Source organism: Siphateles boraxobius, unplaced genomic scaffold (assembly GCF_051911475.1).
Source record: "Siphateles boraxobius isolate OS27281-9 unplaced genomic scaffold, OSU_SipBor_1 77, whole genome shotgun sequence".
Lineage (NCBI taxonomy): Eukaryota > Metazoa > Chordata > Actinopteri > Cypriniformes > Leuciscidae > Siphateles > Siphateles boraxobius.
Window position 1 is genome coordinate 21,136,527 of NW_027509205.1, and position 18,519 is coordinate 21,155,045.

The window sequence follows — 18,519 nt, forward strand, 5'->3', positions numbered from 1 at the left end:
TTGACAGTATTACCTGATGTAAACTTACAGTAGGCTTCAGTTTGGATGACAGTTACTGTATTGAAATTGCACAAGGCTGCACTTCAATGGCATATATCAATTTCAACAGTACTATTTACATATTACTGTATGTGGGTTATTGATAGAAAGAGAATGGACAGGATTTTGTTTTTCACAGCTTTTACTGTACTAGGGATGTAACAATATATCATGTCACAATATATCGCAATACAAAAATCCAACAAGATGTATCGTGGATCGTGACAATCTGTATTGTGTGTAGTTCACCCAAAATACTGTAAAAAAATTCAAAAAGAGTTGTAGTGTCAGTACTACATTACGTAAAATACTATATATATATATATATATATATATAATGTTGAATATAATGTATAATACTGCAATGGAGGAATATTTGTGGATCCTGATAATGCCAAATGTCTAATGTTACCAGTAAAAGTGTCCAACATTATTTTAAATATATCTAGTCAGTTCAAGCATATTCATCTAAAATAATTCTGTATTTTCAGCTTCAGAATCATGAATATTGTTATTCTGGTGTCTCTATTGTCCTGTATTTCCAGCACTATTCATTTACACACACACAATGTGATACCAAAATTAGCATTTTAATCAACAGTTCATTTTTTGTTAATTTTTTTATCAAATGTCTTGGAGTATCGCAATACTGTAATATCGTATTGTGAGTTCAGTATCGTGATATGTATCGAATTGTGACATGAGGGAATCGTTACACCCCTAGCTTTTACTACACTGTAAAATGTAACTGATGATCTTACTAATAACATTAAGTGAATAAAACTTATTTTGAATAAGTGTGTTGACCTTACTAAGTTTGATAAAGTAAGGACAATTTTTTAGCACAGTAAGTTATTAAACTCAATAGATTAAATTACCCTCTACTTAAAATAATAAGTATCTTGAACATTTTCGAGTGGTCATGCGCAGTTCTACCAGTAGGCGGAGCCGATTTGGAAACGTAATACCATTATTTCGGACGAGGAAAGCACATGGAAAGGTGAGTCAGTGCTTTTTTGTCTTATTTTAATGTCTGAATTGCTTAATATACATAATTGATCTTGTAATAAATAAAACAGATTAAACAAACTAGCGTTACACATGAACATTGGATGTGTTATTTTAATCAAATTCTTGGATTGTGTTGGATTGTGCTTCGTAATGAGCAGTCTAGCATTTGCAAATCGCTAGACTAATCGTTAGGTCCATGCTTTCAATCAAGGAACCTTTTTATGTTTTATTTATTTTTATTGTGAGTATAATGTAGACTGAGAAAAAAACTTTACTGATTTATATTTTAATGTTGCAATAATTATGTAGCAATATAGCAATGCTATAATTAATATATTTTAACTTTTGGATTACTTCAAATTAAGGGTGTGGGATTAAATTCTCCACGATCTGTTTTGAAGAAATATAGTAGTGTCGTGCTACAGCGAAAATCATTTGCAGTTCTGGCGCCACAGTCTCAACATTGGCTATAGGCCTACTGTAAAGTTACAACTCGACGTGCATTTACTTCAGATGTTAACACACAGGAGTTACACTCACGGGACACTGCAATTCACAAACTTTAATTATTTGCTTGTGCTTTAAAGCCTTGCCGGTTAAACATTTAATTTGCGTGCTGTTCTGAAATGGGCGCATGTCATTTTCTGAGTGCATCATCAACCACTTAACAGCACCTGATTACTAAACTTTATATTTCGCGTCTTATTGCGGTAATACTGTGAAATATACACAATGTTTTCATGAACACAGTTGGTTATGTCTAAAGTAAAAGTGAACTTAATTTAATCGGATGCGTTTATGTATTTTAGAAGCGTGCAGGTCTTTAAGTGACAGCAGTCTAATAATGAACGGCATATGCGCCTTTTTCTTAAAGGGATAGTTCACCCAAAAATTAAAATGTGTCATCATTAACTAACTTTCATTTTGTTCCAAACCTGTATTAATTTCTTTCTTTTGCTGAACACAAAATAAGATATTTTGAAGAATGTGGATAACCAAACAGTTGATGACCCCATTGACTTCCATAGTAGGATGATATGGAAGTCAATGGGGACCATCAACTGTTTGGTTACCCACATTCTTCAAAATAACTTTTAATTTTCAACAGAAGAGTACATGATACAATTGCCCCACAATTGTTTTTGGGAGAACTATTCTTTTAATGTTAATAAAACAAAAGACAGTGAAAATCACTCACTCCTCTTGACTTAAATACAGTGGCTTTAATAAGAATAAATTATTAATGTATACTGTCAAGCCAAAGTATAGGGTGTTATTTCATTTGTATATTATTTTGTGTATATGTAATGTGTATCTTTGTTCCTATTTTTTATTAACAAAGATAAAACAATTACTAAGCTTTTTATTATCATTCATTTTGGCCTAAAATGTCTGCTATTCTATTTTTGTTTTTAGCTTTGTTTTTTGAAAATATGGAAATTCGTTTGGCTATAATGCAAAATAGTAAAACCAACATGAAAAGAATTGTGATATCATATTTTGCCATATCGCCCACCCCACACTTTAAATGTTTGAACACTATATTGATTTATAAATGAAAATACAAAGCCGTATATTAAAAAAGTGTGTATGTTAATATTATTTTCTTCATTTGCAGAGCTTGCTTTGTGAGATGAGACATGCAATGGAAATGTAAGTACTGTTTTTTTTCCTGTGAAAAGAGAGCTCTCCTATTGAAGCATTATCGCATAAAACATGGAAGCTACACCAGAACTACACCATTCCCATGTCTTCACGCAGACTGTTTGTGTTCATTTAAGTCATTTAATGCATTGAAGGTTCATTTAACAAGAAGTCATTCCCAACATATTGATGCAGAACAAACAAGTGGATCAAAAGAATCTCCAATAATATTTCACTGTCTACTCTGTGAATTTAAGGAACCTTGTACAGAATCTGAGTTTTTCACCCACTTGCGTCAGCATTTAAAAAAGAATGAAAAGGTTCAGTGCCCATATAATGACTGCAATTTTGAGAGCAGAATTTATTCTACATTTAATGCTCACAAATGTAAAGAACACCAATTAAGCAGTCAGAGGAAGTTAAAAGCTAGCATTGCAGTTGAAATTCAAAATGTAGCTGCAGAATTACCACAAGATGTTACACAAAATACATCTTACCATGAGTCAATGGATTCTACTGAATTTGACGAAGATGAAAATGAAAAAGAGGACCAGACTCAAAATCTGGATCTTTTGCAGAATCAACTAGAACGTAATTTAGGCTTGCTCTTTCTTAAGATGCAAACCATTCTGCATATCTCTGATGCAGCAGTACAGGAAGTAATTCAACAAATTAATCAGATATCTCTTCTGTCAAAGCCCCTTTTGCGTAATGCCATACAGCAGATTCTAGATCAACATGGAGTCCGTGATAATGATTCTGTTTTGAGAGACATCATGAAAGCTGTCACAGAGAATAATTTGATCTTGAAAATGACTGATTCTGGTGAGTCTCTCTCTACAATCAGTAAAAGAGCATCATATTTTCAAAAAGAGTTTCCAATAGTTGTGCCAACAGAATATAAACTTGGGAAAGACTCACAATCATTTACTTATGTGCCAATTCTGAACATGCTGCAGGTGCTTTTAAACAGAACTGATGTCTTTGAGAAAGTTCTTGCTCCTTTTAACAATGCAATTGGGATCAACTCTTACAAAGACAGCACTAACTATCGTGAGAATGATTTTTTGATGGCAGGGAAATTTAGGATTTTGCTTACCCTGTACACTGATGAATTTGAGATTGCCAATCCTCTTGGCACTTCAAAAAAGAAACACAAGATGTTCAGTGTCTATTGGGTTCTTGCTAATCTTCCATCTAAACACCGGTCATCTCTTCAGGCAATTCAGCTGGCACTCTTATGCAAGGCTAGTGCAGTAAAACAATATGGCTATGAGAAAGTCCTTCACCCTCTTGTACAAGACCTCAAAACTCTGGAGAAACATGGTGTCTTTTTGGAGCAGTTAGGGGAATGTGTTAAGGGAACTGTTCTCAATGTATCTGCAGATAATCTTGGTGCTCATTCCTTGGCAGGATTTCAAGAGAGTTTTATTGTGGAACACCCTTGCCGCTTTTGCATGGTGAAAAAGAGTGAAATACAGCAGAAAGACGTACTGTCAGGAGGATTTGAACCCAGGACAAAGCAGAATCATGACAGGCAAGTTGAAGAAGTTTTAAAAGACCAAAATTTGGTAAAACAGTATGGTGTAAAAGGCCGGTGTGTTTTAAATGAGCTTGACCATTTTCACTCTGTCAGTGGCTTTCCACCTGACATCATGCATGATCTCTTGGAGGGTGTCATACCCGTTGAAATGTCACTGTGCCTCAATGATTTAATCAACAAAAAGTACATCACCCTTGAGTATGTGAACAGAACAATCAAACAATTTCCATACAAATTCATAGACAAGACCGATCAACCTCAGGTCATTCCAACTACATTTGCCTCAAGAGGCACGATTGGGGGCAATGCCCATGAAAACTGGGCACTTGTAAGACTTCTTCCACTAATGATTGGCTTTGACATCCCAGAAAATGATGCAACATGGGAGATTTTAATGCTTTTGAAAGACATTCTAGAACTGGTGACATCCTTCAGATTTACGGATGATACTATTGATTTTCTTGAGGCTAAAATTTCAGAGCACAGAGGTTTGCTTTTAAAAGTATTTCCTCATTTCATGTTGCGTCCTAAACACCACTACATTGAACATTATCCACAACTAATAAGGACATATGGGCCACTTAGAGATGTCTGGACCATGCGTTTTGAAGGCAAGCATAAATTCTTCAAACAAATCATTCGTGACACAAAAAATTTCAAAAATGTCACACAAACTCTGGCAGTCCGACATCAGAGAATGATAGCATACCACATGGACTCGTCATCCTTTTTTAAACCTTCAGTCCAGATGGACAAAGTGTCATCTACACTGACTTCATATTTTCCTGAGAGTGTACAGAACGTACTTCAGCAGAATTTTGCTACCCAAAGCACTGTCTTTGTCACATCTAATGTGTGCATTGATGGGATCAACTACAGTCCTGATATGGTTCTGTCTGCTGGTGCAAGTTCATGTCTGCCTGATTTTAGACAAATTGTAAAAATTGTCATTATCAACACTGACATTTTGTTTGTATGCAAACAACAGACAGCGTGGTACATTGAGCATTTACGGTCCTATGAACTATGCAGCCATGTATCAGAAATGAAAGTCACTAAGCTGTTTGATTTGAATGACCCTTTTCCACTGGCACCATACAAAATTCAGGGCAGGACATTTGTTACAGCGAAACATTTTATCTTTTGCTAAATTGAACATTTAAAGGGATAGTCCACCTACAAAATAAAATTACGTTATTTACTCACCCTCATGTTATTTCAACCCTGCATGACTTTCTTTTGCTGAACACAAAAGATATTTTGAACAATGTTTGTTACCAAACAGTTTCAGTTCCCTAATGACTTCCATGGCAACCTGAACGTGTTTGGTTTCCAACGTTCTTCAAAATATCATTTTTTATGTTCAGCAAAAGAAAGTCATACAGGGTTAAAACAACATGAAACAACATGAGGGTGAGTAAATAACTGAATTTCCATTTTTATCCCTTTATTATTGAGAACTCAAGTGTAAAAGTAATTGATTTTTCTCATTGTTAGGTTCACTGGACACAATGGAGACAAGAACTATACTTAGAGTGATAGTGAATGAAAATAACATACGGAAAATCACGCTGCATAGGAAACCACAAACTTTGGACACATTGATGGAAGAACTTGAAGAGAAGTTAGGTCTTCCATACAAGTTTTCTCTTCAGTACGAAGATGCTGATTTTAACAATGCACTAATCAACCTCACAGACATTGCAGATTTACCTGAGAGGCCCACCTTAAAGGTGATCTCTCTTGTACCATCTCCTACACCAAGTACAGCTGACACAGACATTGTATCTTTGTCTTCTGAAGAAGGGCCATCTCATGTACGCCAGGCTCAGTGGCCAGAGACATTTGAAATCCCCAATTTTCCTGTAGATATTGAGTTCAGATTGCGCCAAGGAAACCTTCTGTACATGAGAGACCAGACATATATGCAAGTTCCCAGGGACATGAAGCACGAAATTCTTGAAAAACTTGCTGAGTGTATGTACAGCTTCAAAGCATATCCCTGTGATGACGATTTCAATGATGTTGCATCTTCACTAGTCAAAAAACATCCATGCCTCACTGAACCAGGTTCCTCCACTGGATGGAACGGATGGAAGAACAGCCTCAAATTTAAAATGGGAAATTATAGAACGAAGCTACGACGAGCTGGATGCACAGATGTTCTTATGAACGTAGGGAAAAGGGGAAGCCAAGATCCTTTGAGAAGTGTTAAAAGGCCTAAACGATTTGAAATCAATTTTCTTCCAAATTATCCTTCTGGTGAGGATGACTGCAGCATGGAATCTAAACGCTTACAACTTGTGGAAGAAATGAAGAAATGTCATCCGAGTTCCACCCTGATATCACAGCTCATGGATTCCACTTTTTCCTTGAGAAGAAAAGAGGTTGTTGAGATCGAGCCTCCAGTAAAAGAGACTCTTCAAAGATGGCCATCACTCTTCACAGAAAGTCAAGTAAGTAACAATTAAACTACATCACCGAAAAATAAAGACGTCTCTTCATTTACTTACCCTCATGCCATCCCAGATGTATATGACTTTCTTCAGATAAAAATTCTTAAAAAAATAGTCCATCTCTGAGTATGAAAGAATGTGAAAGCTCTTAAAAGCACATACTATACAGTGATCATGACATTAATCCATATGAACTCTTTTTCTAAATATACATTTACGTTTATCTGAAGAATAGAGATACATTTCGGGTTACTACGAGAGTGAGTAAATAAGGCAATTTTCAAGTATCCCTATAACACAGTAACCAAAAGCCTAATAGATATAACATTGTTCTTTTTCCTTTTACAGATCAATGCAGAGTTTATTCGCATCACAAGCAAAAACCTCAAGCAAGGATTTTTCACAGCACTTGATCAACATACAGCTCGATTTCTGGAAATTTTTGAATCCAAGAAAGGGGCAGTTGGAAAAAAACTTTCTGAATTTCTTAAGCAAATTAAGTCTGTGGTAAGCTTGTCTATGCTTATTTCTTAAACTAAATTCTGTAACTGTTATTTCATAAAATTTAATTCTATGTTATAAAACTTTTTTCCAGAGCAGTCATCACTTCATTTTAAAGTAGTTTATTCGACTAATTTTAAATTTAATTTGGTTTTCCAGGGCACTGACATCACTGCTAATCGCACAGCAGTTCTTCGTGGACTTCCCCTCATTTTTGGAGAAGACACCTCAGACTTTTTCAAAACCATATTGGCAAGTACCATTCTCTGTATATTTCATTCTAAACTAATCCCCCACACATACATCACATATAGCCATTCAATTATGCTTCATTCAACTATCCCAGAAACAGACCAGACACAAACTCTTCAAATGTAATTGTACATTTTCTTGTGTGTTTGTTCTGCCGTCATAGTACTGTGCATTGTTTTCTGAGGTCTAATTTTCACACAGTACTTTAACGTTTATCTGTTAGTTGAGTTGTATGTAGAACAGAAGGTGATGGTCCTGATTCTTTAAGTTACATGTACATTTGTGAGATTTCCTATTTGTAATGTAACCAGAATTTTAATATTTCTGTTCTTTTTTTATTAGGACAGTGATTGCGACACACCCCAGATTTCCATTGGGATTATAACTGTGATGACTGAAGAAACCCAGGATTCTTCACAAGCACTGCATTTAGAGGGTTCACACACAGCAATCATCCTAGAAGGAGTCATTGTTATGGATGAACTTCAAAACCTTCCGGATGCCATGTGCCTACTTTTTGGGCTGATATATGCGCTCAATTTGAAGTACCCTCCACAGCTCAAGAACACCTTTGATTTTATTCAGAGAGTGTTTCTTTCTCTGGGACACAAATTCCTGAAGCCTAAACTACAGTCACTTAAAAACATGCTGCTCATGTAAGTAAATGTTGTTTCAGATTGAAAATTCTGTCATAATTTACACTCCCTCATCTTGTTTCAAACCCGTAACAGAAAGGGTCTAGTCTTAAAACAAATCATAAAGACATCTTAACAATCTTTTTAGATCTTTTAAGTTAGGGTTATCTGGACTTTCAATAGAGGGACATAAAACGCTTAACTGGTTAATTTTTAATATTTGTATTTGTGTTTCAAAGACTATCCAAACTTACAGGTTTGTTACGAGATGTGGGAGAGTAAATTATGACAGATTTTTTCAGTTTAGTGGCTATCCCTTTACTATCCCTTTAAATTTGTGGTTGCAAAAAATATGTAAAATACACAAAACATTTCTAAATTGTCACTTGTCAACCTTGGTTGGAAATGTTTATCTTGTTTTATAACAGTTGTATTGTTAAATACTTTTGTTTAACATTTTTTCCAATGCAACTTTTTTGTTTTAAAGTGTCAATTTTCCTGCATTACCCTAATGTTGATGCTTTCATCAGTCATATTTAGAGTTTTTTTTTTGCTGTTTTTTTAGTTGCACTTGCACTGCACATTTGAGTTGCTTTAGGGTTAACAAGAATAACAATGTGCTTTTTGTGATTAAAATTGTTAGTTACATTAACAAAAAACTGTTTCATATTTAGGGGTGTCTGAATGACATTTAGTACATTGTAGTGCATAAAGACAATTGATGAGTAATAAAAAATGTTTTACCTGAGTTCAGTTTTGTCGTTTTGTCTTAACTTAATTTGTTTAGTTCAGCTTACTTCAAAATTTGTCTTTTTGTCTTAACTTAATTTGTTTAGTTCAGCTTACTTCAAAATTTTAAGGCAATCGGTTTCCTAATTTTTTCCTAGTAATGTGAACTCTAATAAGAAGTTAACACAACCAATGATTTTGAGTCAACTTTACTTGAGTATACTTGATTAACAAGTTGTCTATACAAAAGCTATTAAGTTGCGCCAACTAAAAATTAATAAAATACTTTACTTGGAAAATTTAAGGCAATCGGTTTCCTCACTTTTTTTATGAAAGAAAAAAACTAAATAATTTACAGTAAGAAAAAGACAAGGGGCACAAAGAAAAAAAAAACTAAATTAGAAAGAAACACAGGAAACACCCCTAAGTTGTGGTCTGTCTATATGCTTGCTAATTGATTACTGTATTCATGAGATGCACCTTTGAGTAATTTAGACAACTGGTTGATTGTTGGTTGAACTAAGACTTTACATTCCTTCATGAGTGAGAGTCAATTTCACCTGCACGATTCATCAATTCACGTTTTTTTTACAAAAGGTCTAATAGAATTGTGTAAAACTATGCTTGACAGTTATGACAAATAGTTCAACAATTTTGCATGTAATGGCTTATGCAAGGAACTAATGCTTAGATGTTTTTAGGGGTAAGATTATTCAACAGAGAACCATATACTATGTTTTGATCAACATGACATGAGCAATTGAAAATGTGGAAAAAAGCTGACACTTGTACATTATCAATTGTAATATGTACAAAAGCAATTGCAATTTGTTCAAAGGAATAAGAAATTGCTTTAATGATGTGCACAAGTGACTAGATGATTTGGAATGTGTACAAGTAGTATCAAGAATTGCACTTTTGATCTAAGAAATGCACCAAAGCGACTGAGAAAAACTGTAATCTCACGCAGGGAGAGCCATTTACTTTATTCATGAACAAATCAGCCATGTGAACGAATCGAATGAATCAATGATTCAATAACTCACTCATCTAGACATTTACTGACACCTACTGGCAGTTTTACTTTCTTATAGAGTAGTCTATAATTTCGTTTAAAAAAAGATTTCATATTTTGGTGATTTGTTTTTAAATAAAATGCAACACAATTTGCTATCTAATTAAAACAGTAATCGAGATATAGCTTAGTTTCTTCCTGTCAGATGCTGTTTGACTTTTTTTGTCTGAAGTCCATCTGATTCCAGATCAGACACTGATGTTGTTTGGAGCTGTCATGTGACTGTAGTTTCCCAGCATGCAGTTGTCACAGCGGCCACTACAGCTCAGACACAAACACAACACAACGAGCTCACAACAGGTTTCTTTCAAAGCTTACAAAGAGGACCTTCAATCTCAGTACCTTTATTAAAGATGAGTAATAATCCGAATATGTGTCATATTTTCCCATCTAACATCTACTGATACGCATCTGAAATACAAGACCTGTGTCTCATATCTGAGGACTTTGTGTCCGCGTTTCAAAGATCAAATGGCTTTGTGTTTCTACTGTTCGAAGTATGGGATCAGTAAGATGTTTTTGAAAGTCGTCTCTTTTCTTCGTTTATTTGATAAAAAATACAGTACAAATTGTGAAATATTATTAGAGTTCAAAATCACTGTTTTCTATGTGAAAAAGATCATAGCTGAATTTTCAGCATCATTACTCCAGTCTTTAATGTCACATGATCCTTCAGATTCTTCAACAATCATTCTAATATGATAATTTGATGCTCAAGAAAGATTTATGATTATTATCAATGTTGAAAACAGTTGATCTGCTTCATATTTTAGAGGAAACATTTGTTTTCATTTTTCTATGATAAATAGAAAGTTAAAAAAATCTGCATTTATTTGAAATAGAATCTTTTGTAATTTAAATATCTTTACTGTCACTTCTGATCAATTTAATGCATTCTTTCTCAATTAAAGTGTAAACTTTCATTTGATCTGGAATCTAATTAAGTGCTTAAGCTAATACTGAGATCTGTTACCTTTGATTGCAAATATCTTCTGAAACTATACAGGAGAAACATGACATTACATTTTTATAAGACAAAAGTCTTGGATTGAGCTCTATTTAATCTCATTGAAAAACATCTGAAATATGAAAGTGATGTCATTTATGATTTCAGATCAGACCATAGACTGCAAAAAAAAAGACACAGATGTTGTTTGGAGCTGTCATGTGACTTCATTTATGTGCCATGTGTCTTCATTTATGACAGTATTTTTTTCTTTTCCCGCACAACTAAAACATTTACATGAAAAACAGATTGAGTTGATACTGGAGAAAGTAAATCCAGCAGTGGATAAAGTTAGCTGGCTGTCAGGAGGGAATAGCACAGTCTGTGGGCTGGAGGTGTTTTTAAAGCCAGACTCTTGTCAGCGTTCCAGCCCAATTACCCTGATCCCCTTCCCTCCTGATTCACACAGTAACGATGATAAATCACCGCCCGCAGAACCAAAACACTTACCAAACATTATTTGATGAATTTGTTTCACCTCTTCCCAAACCTTAAGAGCATTGATTCCCATCGTTCTGGCTCTTTAATAGAAGTGTATTGTTTTGCTGGGTTTAGATGCAGGTGATGCATATAATAAACTTTCATCTTCTCAGGAGAAAACTGAACTGAGCTCATATTTTCAAGTGTGATGTGACTGTCCATTCCTTTCTTCTGATGAAACGCTTCTTGATTAATCTTGATAAGCGGGTTTTGAATTTGACATTTATATTTTATATATATATATATATATAATAAAATCAGCAATATTACACTAAATTTTTATACAATATTATATTTAATAAGTATCAATAGCCTATATACATTTTCTCTCTATCTTAATATATATATATATATATATATATATATATATATATATATATATATATATATATATAATTGTGTAAAATATATTACATTTTTATAAAGTATTATATATAATAAGAAATAATATTATAATATAATATTGTATAAAAATGTTGTTATATATATATGTATGTATAATTGCTTATTATATACGAATATTGTATAATAAATTAAATTTTATACAGTATTGTTATATAATAAGGAAATCTATGGGTATATATATATATATATAACAAAAAAATTTATACAATATTATATATATATATAATATATATATATATATATATATATATATATATATATATATAATTGAGATTATCATTATTATATGCCTCAAGTGAGATCAGATTTATAATTTTTTTATAAATAATATTAGGCCTATATACAATTTTGAACATTATGCATCTAATTCAAACGTTGTTTTTTTTAGCCTTATGCAGCTCTTTCTCTCGCTCTCTCTCTCTCTCGTTTAACCTCCGTTTTCTCGTCACTTTATCCCATCTAACTTTCTTTCTCTGCGTTTTTAAGTGTGTGCTTTAGTCTCCCTCTCTCTCTCTCGATCTCATTGAGCGTCTTCATTAGTCTCTCTCTCTGTATGTAAAAGAGCTGAGAGCTTTGAGATTGCTCCAGACAGGCCTCGTCTTTCTGCATTACCCGGAGCTGATGCTGGTAACAGGCCTTTCAGACTCACAGCACTGCGACATTAACAGAGAGGTTTGCTCATGCGTCTCACGAGAATCAGCCCAGATCGTTTGAGAGAGTCTGCACAAGGCCATTGATCAACAATTTATAAGCGATCGACCTGCGGGCTGCTGGGTCTGCTTAACTGCGGCATCATGAGGAGCTTCTGCGTACTGAGTTTGTCCAGCATCCACAATCCCCACAGGATTCAGCAGCTCTTCTTTTCTTCAGAGGGATCTGTGTATAAACAGTTTCTGAGAGAGCTTCACTGTTGCGTGCAGCGCAGAGGCCCTAAAATGCTCGATAAACCTTCAAATGATGAGTGACATTTGCAGTGAATCTTGACTAGTGAGTTTTTAACATGTAATACTTGGGTTATGAACAACTCTGGTTGAATAAATCATGGGAGAAAATGCATGTTCTTTGTTGTTGGTTTGGCATGAATCTGACTAATCTGGTATATATTTCAATTAGGGCTGGGCAAAGTAAACAAATCTGGTACCTATACAGTACAGATACCCAGATAAAATGGTAGCTTTTTTATTTTTTTTATTTTGTGTAGGCTACAAAAAGATTTACTTTTGAATATGCACTTCATTTGCAACTGTCTTTTACAGCAGCCATGTTCATAAACATAATCTAAAAATGTTTTTTAACCCTTTACAATTGGCAATACTAAAAGTCTTTTACATGTCTTTCATGATATTACGAAAGTATAGTTATTAAAGGGATAGTTCACCCAGTGATACAAAAGTCAGAATTGCGAGAGAAAAAAGTCAGAATTGCGAGAGAAAAAAAGTCATACTTGCGAGAGAAAAAAGTCAGAATTGCGAGGGAAAAAAGTCAGAATTGCGAGAGAAAAAAGTCAGAATTGCGAGAAAAAAAGTCAGAATTGCGAGAGAACAAAGTCAGAATTGCGAGAGAAAAAAGTCAGCACTGCAAGAGAAAAAAGTCAGAATTGCAAGAAAAAAAGTCACAATTGTGAGGAAAAAGTCAGAATTGCGAGAGAAAAAAGTCAGAATTGCAAGAAAAAAAGTCAGAATTGCAAGAAAAAAAGTCAGAATTGCGAGAGAAAAAAGTCAGAATTGCGAGACAAAAAAGTCAGAACTGCGAGAGAAAAAAGTCAGAATTGCGAGAAAAAAAGTCAGAATTGCGAGGAAAAAGTCAGAATTGCGAGAGAAAAAAGTCAGAATTAAGACAGAAAAAAGTCAGAATTGCAAGAAAAAAAGTCAGAATTGCGAGGAAAAAGTCAGAATTACGAGAGAAAAAAGTCAGAATTGCGAGAGAAAAAAGTTCGAATTGCGAGAGAAAAAAGTCAGAATTGCGAGGAAAAAGTCAGAATTGCGAGAGAAAAAAAGTCAGAATTGCGAGAGAAAAAAAGTCAGAATTGCGAGAGAAAAAAGTCAGAATTGCGAGAAAAAAGTCAGAATTGCGAGAGGAAAAAGTCAGAATTGCGAGGAAAAAGTCAGAATTACGAGGAAAAAGTCAGAATTACGAGAGAAAAAAGTCAGAATTGCGAGAGAAAAAAGTTAGAATTGCGAGAGAAAAAAGTCAGAATTGCGAGGAAAAAGTCAGAATTGCGAGAGGAAAAAGTCAGAATTGCGAGAGAAAAAAGTCAGAATTGCGAGAGAAAAAAGTCAGAATTGCGAGAGAAAAAAAGTCAGAATTGCGAGAAAAAATGTCAGAATTGCGAGAGAAAAAAGTCTGAATTGCCAGGAAAAAGTCAGAATTGCGAGAGAAAAAAGTCAGAATTGCCAGGAAAAAGTCAGAATTGCGAGAGAAAAAAGTCAGAATTGCGAGGAAAAAGTCAGAATTGCGAGAGAAAAAAAGTCAGAATTGCGAGAGAAAAAAGTCAGAATTGCGAGAAAAAAGTCAGAATTGCGAGAGGAAAAAGTCAGAATTGCGAGAGAAAAAAGTCAGAATTGCGAGAGAAAAAAGTCAGAATTGCGAGAGAAAAAAAGTCAGAATTGCAAGAAAAAATGTCAGAATTGCGAGAGAAAAAAGTCCGAATTGCCAGGAAAAAGTCAGAATTGCGAGAGAAAAAAGTCAGAATTGCCAGGAAAAAGTCAGAATTGCGAGAGAAAAAAAAACAGACTTGCGAGAGAAAAAAGTCAGAATTGCGAGGAAAAAGTCAGAATTGCGAGAAAAATAATAATAATAATAATAACAATGAAGTCAATGGGAGCCAGCAACTGTTGGGTTACAAACAGGGCTTGACATTAACACCCGCTAACCCAACAAATGCGGGTGGATTCCAGCAGTGGCGTGTAACGCAGTCTCTACCCACTTTGGCGGGTTGAATTTTTTTGTAATATATACATTTTTCAATTATAGTCTTAAGGCATCAGAAGTAATAAACTAAGTGGAATGTAGTTGTCAAAAATACAGATTTTTTCTATATGAATTTCGGCATAATTTACTCATTCCCACATATTTGTACTAACACCCAAGGTGCACACAGATAATGCCGCCTCTCAGTACTAAATTGTTTGTTTGTTTGTTTATTTATTTGATAGAGACCAAGCATGTTAATGAACATTAGTATAAAATACAAAATGCAAACAAGCCAGATTATAGCAACATTGCTAATTTACATCCGCAGTCCCTATACACATACAAGAACATATACTCAGTATACACACACAACACTAAAAAGAAACAAATACCCCAAACACATTATTAAAGTTTCTAAGTAAAATGTTTACACAATTGATTCATCATGAGACACTTTTTTCAGATGATATTTTTATTTAAAAGTGAGACAAGTATAAAGATTCATGAGTATATGGAGGAAAAAAATAGTATGATAGTGTTCAAGTCCCGCATACACAGACAGCATAGAGTCAGTGAATCGATTCAATGATTCAAACTGATCAGGGGTGCATTTCCCAAAAGCATCATTACAAAACTTTTATTGTACAGACAATTGGCTCTAATCGTTTTTCTACTATCTACTTAAAGGCTTGGGATGGTTTTGAGAAACACGCCGTGGCCGAATCGCTCAGTCCGTTTTCCAAGACGATTCACTGTAAAGAATCGACTCAAGAACGACTGCTTCACAAATTGCACATCTCTATTTAGAAATAGTAAGGAAAGAAATGTTGAATTGAAATGTAATGAATAAAAAGTAAGATAATATAGGCTACTTTAAATATGTAATTATTTAGAAGTTCCACAAAATGAAAATAAGGATCTGATATACAAATACTTGAAAGATTTAGCAGTAACAGAGCAAAAATTTCACTGTCACAGAGCTCTGAATTGAATTGTTCAAATCTAACTGAAAGTATGTGAATCTAGTGAAACTGGATTGAATCTGATTGATATTGTCATATTTCTGGTATTAGAGAAGAGAAAGGCCTGATTTCACGCTTGTTGTCCTTAATCTTAAAGAGAGATGCATTGTGTGCAATCCACTCGGTCAGCCAATAAACACATCAGCCTGTTTCCATAACCAGCACTCGTGCATGAAAATGTATATCCATCCACAAAACAAAAAATGAATGCTTGAAAACAATGAACACATCTGAGCTGGCTGGGAAAAAATGGAATGAGTTCAGAGAATTTATTCAGTAGTTGGTGATGACAAGCATGGAAGTGCATTTTGTTTTTATACATTCAAACTAGGCCCGAGGCAGGAGCACAACAACTGAGATCATCGGTGTATTTCACGCAGTCACAGGATTATTTGATTAAAACATTACATAAATACTCAACTTTAATACAACGTTACTGGAGAACACAGGCATGAGTGATTATGCATGACATTGAGACACAAATATAAATTCACTGACATTTCTGATGCCACTTTTCCATAGACAGGCTTGCATAGACCAAAATGCTCAATTTTGTCACATCTTTCAAAAAGGTGGTTTGCAATGAAAAACCCGGACTCTGAAACCTGCTGTTCTCGAACCAATCCCAACAGAGTCAACAGACTGGGTCATCTGACCAATCAGAGCAGAGTAGACCAATCACAACAGACTGGATCATCTGACCAATCAGAGCAGAGTAGACCAATCACAACAGATTGAGTCATCTGACCAATCAGAGCAGAGTAGACCAATCACAACAGATTGAGTCATCTGACCAATCAGAACAAAGTAGACCAATCACAACAGACTGAGTCATCTGACCAATCAGAGCAGAGTAGACCAATCACAACTGAGTGGGTCATCTAACCAATCAGAGCAGAGTAGACAAATCACAACAGACTGAGTCATCTGACCAATCAAAGCAGAGGAAGCTCGCAAAAAGGCGGGGTTTAGAGAGACTGAATCTTAGAAAGAACAGTTTTCAAACTCGTTGAGAAATGATGAGTTGTGCAGTGTATATTATAAGAAAATTCAAGTGTTTTTGACCTTGGATGCATGTAATCCTGATGTATGAGACTCAAAAACAAAGTCAGTAAACTTTAAAATAGCTTAACAGTGGCTCTTTAATAATCGAGGCTGTCCACACTGGCAGTGTGTTTTGATGCAATACACCTTCAGTTGACGGACACCTCGTTCCTATTTCTGCATCCACCTACTTTTGGATGTTAAAATGTTCTCAAAAACAGACTTACTGGACAGCAGTCACTGTAATGATGCAGTTTAAGAAAAGACACAAACCACAGCTCAAAAATGCATGAAACTTGAAACATAATCTGGAGAATAAATATGCAAAGGAAGAAGGTGAATATATTTCATTGTGACGGTGAGAAGAAAATATTGAACAAACCTTTGTCAAACAGAGTAAGAGCCGTAAATCAAATAACCTGTCGAGGAAGACAGAGACCAGAGGTGGAATGACAGTAATATCACACCGGTACGATCACAGGTGAGTTCTGAGCGCAAACGAAACACCCGTCTAAAAATAGGAAGCGGAAATGTCAGCTTGAAATCAAGCGCAAGTGAACGTTATTCCACCGAACAAAGGAATGACACAATGACACGAATGACATCGAGAAACACCAATCACAGGCACGTCACACACACACACACACACACACACACACACACACACACACACACACACCCACACACACACACACACACACACACACCCACACACACACACACACACCCACACACACACACACACACACACACACACACACACACACACACACACACACACACACACACACACACACACACACACACACACACACACACACACACACACACACACGCACGCACGCACGCACGCACGCACGCACGCACACACACACACCAGTGTAAAAAACAAGCATGAAGTAATGAGAGTTAGGTTTGCTTAAACATAAAAACTTCCATAATTTACTATAACTCTCATTACTTGATCATAAATTAAAATGTTTAAAGGATTAAAGGATTCCAAACTGAATAAATGACAAAACATAAAACCTCATTCAAATTTAAATGTAAATTGTTTTTTAAATAATGATTTAAATCAATATATAACAAATTATACTTTTTTGGTATGTTTTTCATAATGGCTGCCAGAATTAAATTATTAAATTACACTTATAGCAAAAAATAAAACAATTTTAACTGGAATTATAATAATTTAAATTATAGACTTAAATTTGGGGGGGTGGGGGGTGGGGATAAAAATGTAATTATAATAATTTAAATTGATATAAAAATTATACTTTTTGGGTCTTTTTTTCAGACTAAATCAACACCACCAAAGCATTATGAACGTATTTCAGATTTACTGCTGAATATTCAGTTTCTTTTCTTACATGCACTTGATGCCATGTTATGAGCCAGACCAACACAGCTGACTAAACCACACACAGATCCTGCTGTTCATTTACACACTAACTTCTCCAGAATTGTCTTGTGCATCCTAATGGCAGAACATTAGAGCTGTGTGTGTCATTAAGCTGGAGTCAGACTTCACCCGGGGCGCAGCGGACGACACGCAGAGTCCTGACCTTTTATAATGTTCATCGGGGTGCTATTTCAGGACGAGGTGTTGAGGTGTTTTTAACACGGTCTGATTGGACTCAGTTTCTCATGAGCGGGACGTGTGTTGAGCTCCAAACACACTGGAGTTTCCCGACCACACACTGATTTAATCAACAAACCCAGCAAGAGCTGCAGGATAATCAATGCTGGAGCGTCTCGACTCCC

The 18,519-nt window shown here is 35.0% G+C and overlaps 1 protein-coding gene across 1 annotated transcript; it reads left to right on the plus strand.

Moving 5' to 3' along the window:
• Positions 1-989: 989 nt before the first annotated feature.
• LOC143725688 (sterile alpha motif domain-containing protein 3-like) lies at positions 990-7,796 on the plus strand. The gene is made up of 5 exons (XM_077218313.1): positions 990-1,039; positions 5,735-6,693; positions 7,042-7,200; positions 7,354-7,450; positions 7,789-7,796. Exons 2-5 carry the CDS (start codon positions 5,749-5,751, stop codon positions 7,794-7,796), a joined length of 1,209 nt encoding a protein of 402 aa, XP_077074428.1. The 5' UTR covers positions 990-1,039; positions 5,735-5,748.
• The last annotated feature ends 10,723 nt before the right edge of the window (positions 7,797-18,519 follow it).

Bases quoted from the DNA above. Each gene is read 5' to 3' on its own strand.
- LOC143725688 (XM_077218313.1), top strand. From the start codon at position 5,749: ATGGAGACAAGAACTATACTTAGAGTGATAGTGAATGAAAATAACATA. The intron at 6,694-7,041 runs GTAAGTAACAAT...TTCCTTTTACAG, and splicing joins CACTCTTCACAGAAAGTCAA to ATCAATGCAGAGTTTATTCG. The intron at 7,201-7,353 runs GTAAGCTTGTCT...TTGGTTTTCCAG, and splicing joins TTAAGCAAATTAAGTCTGTG to GGCACTGACATCACTGCTAA.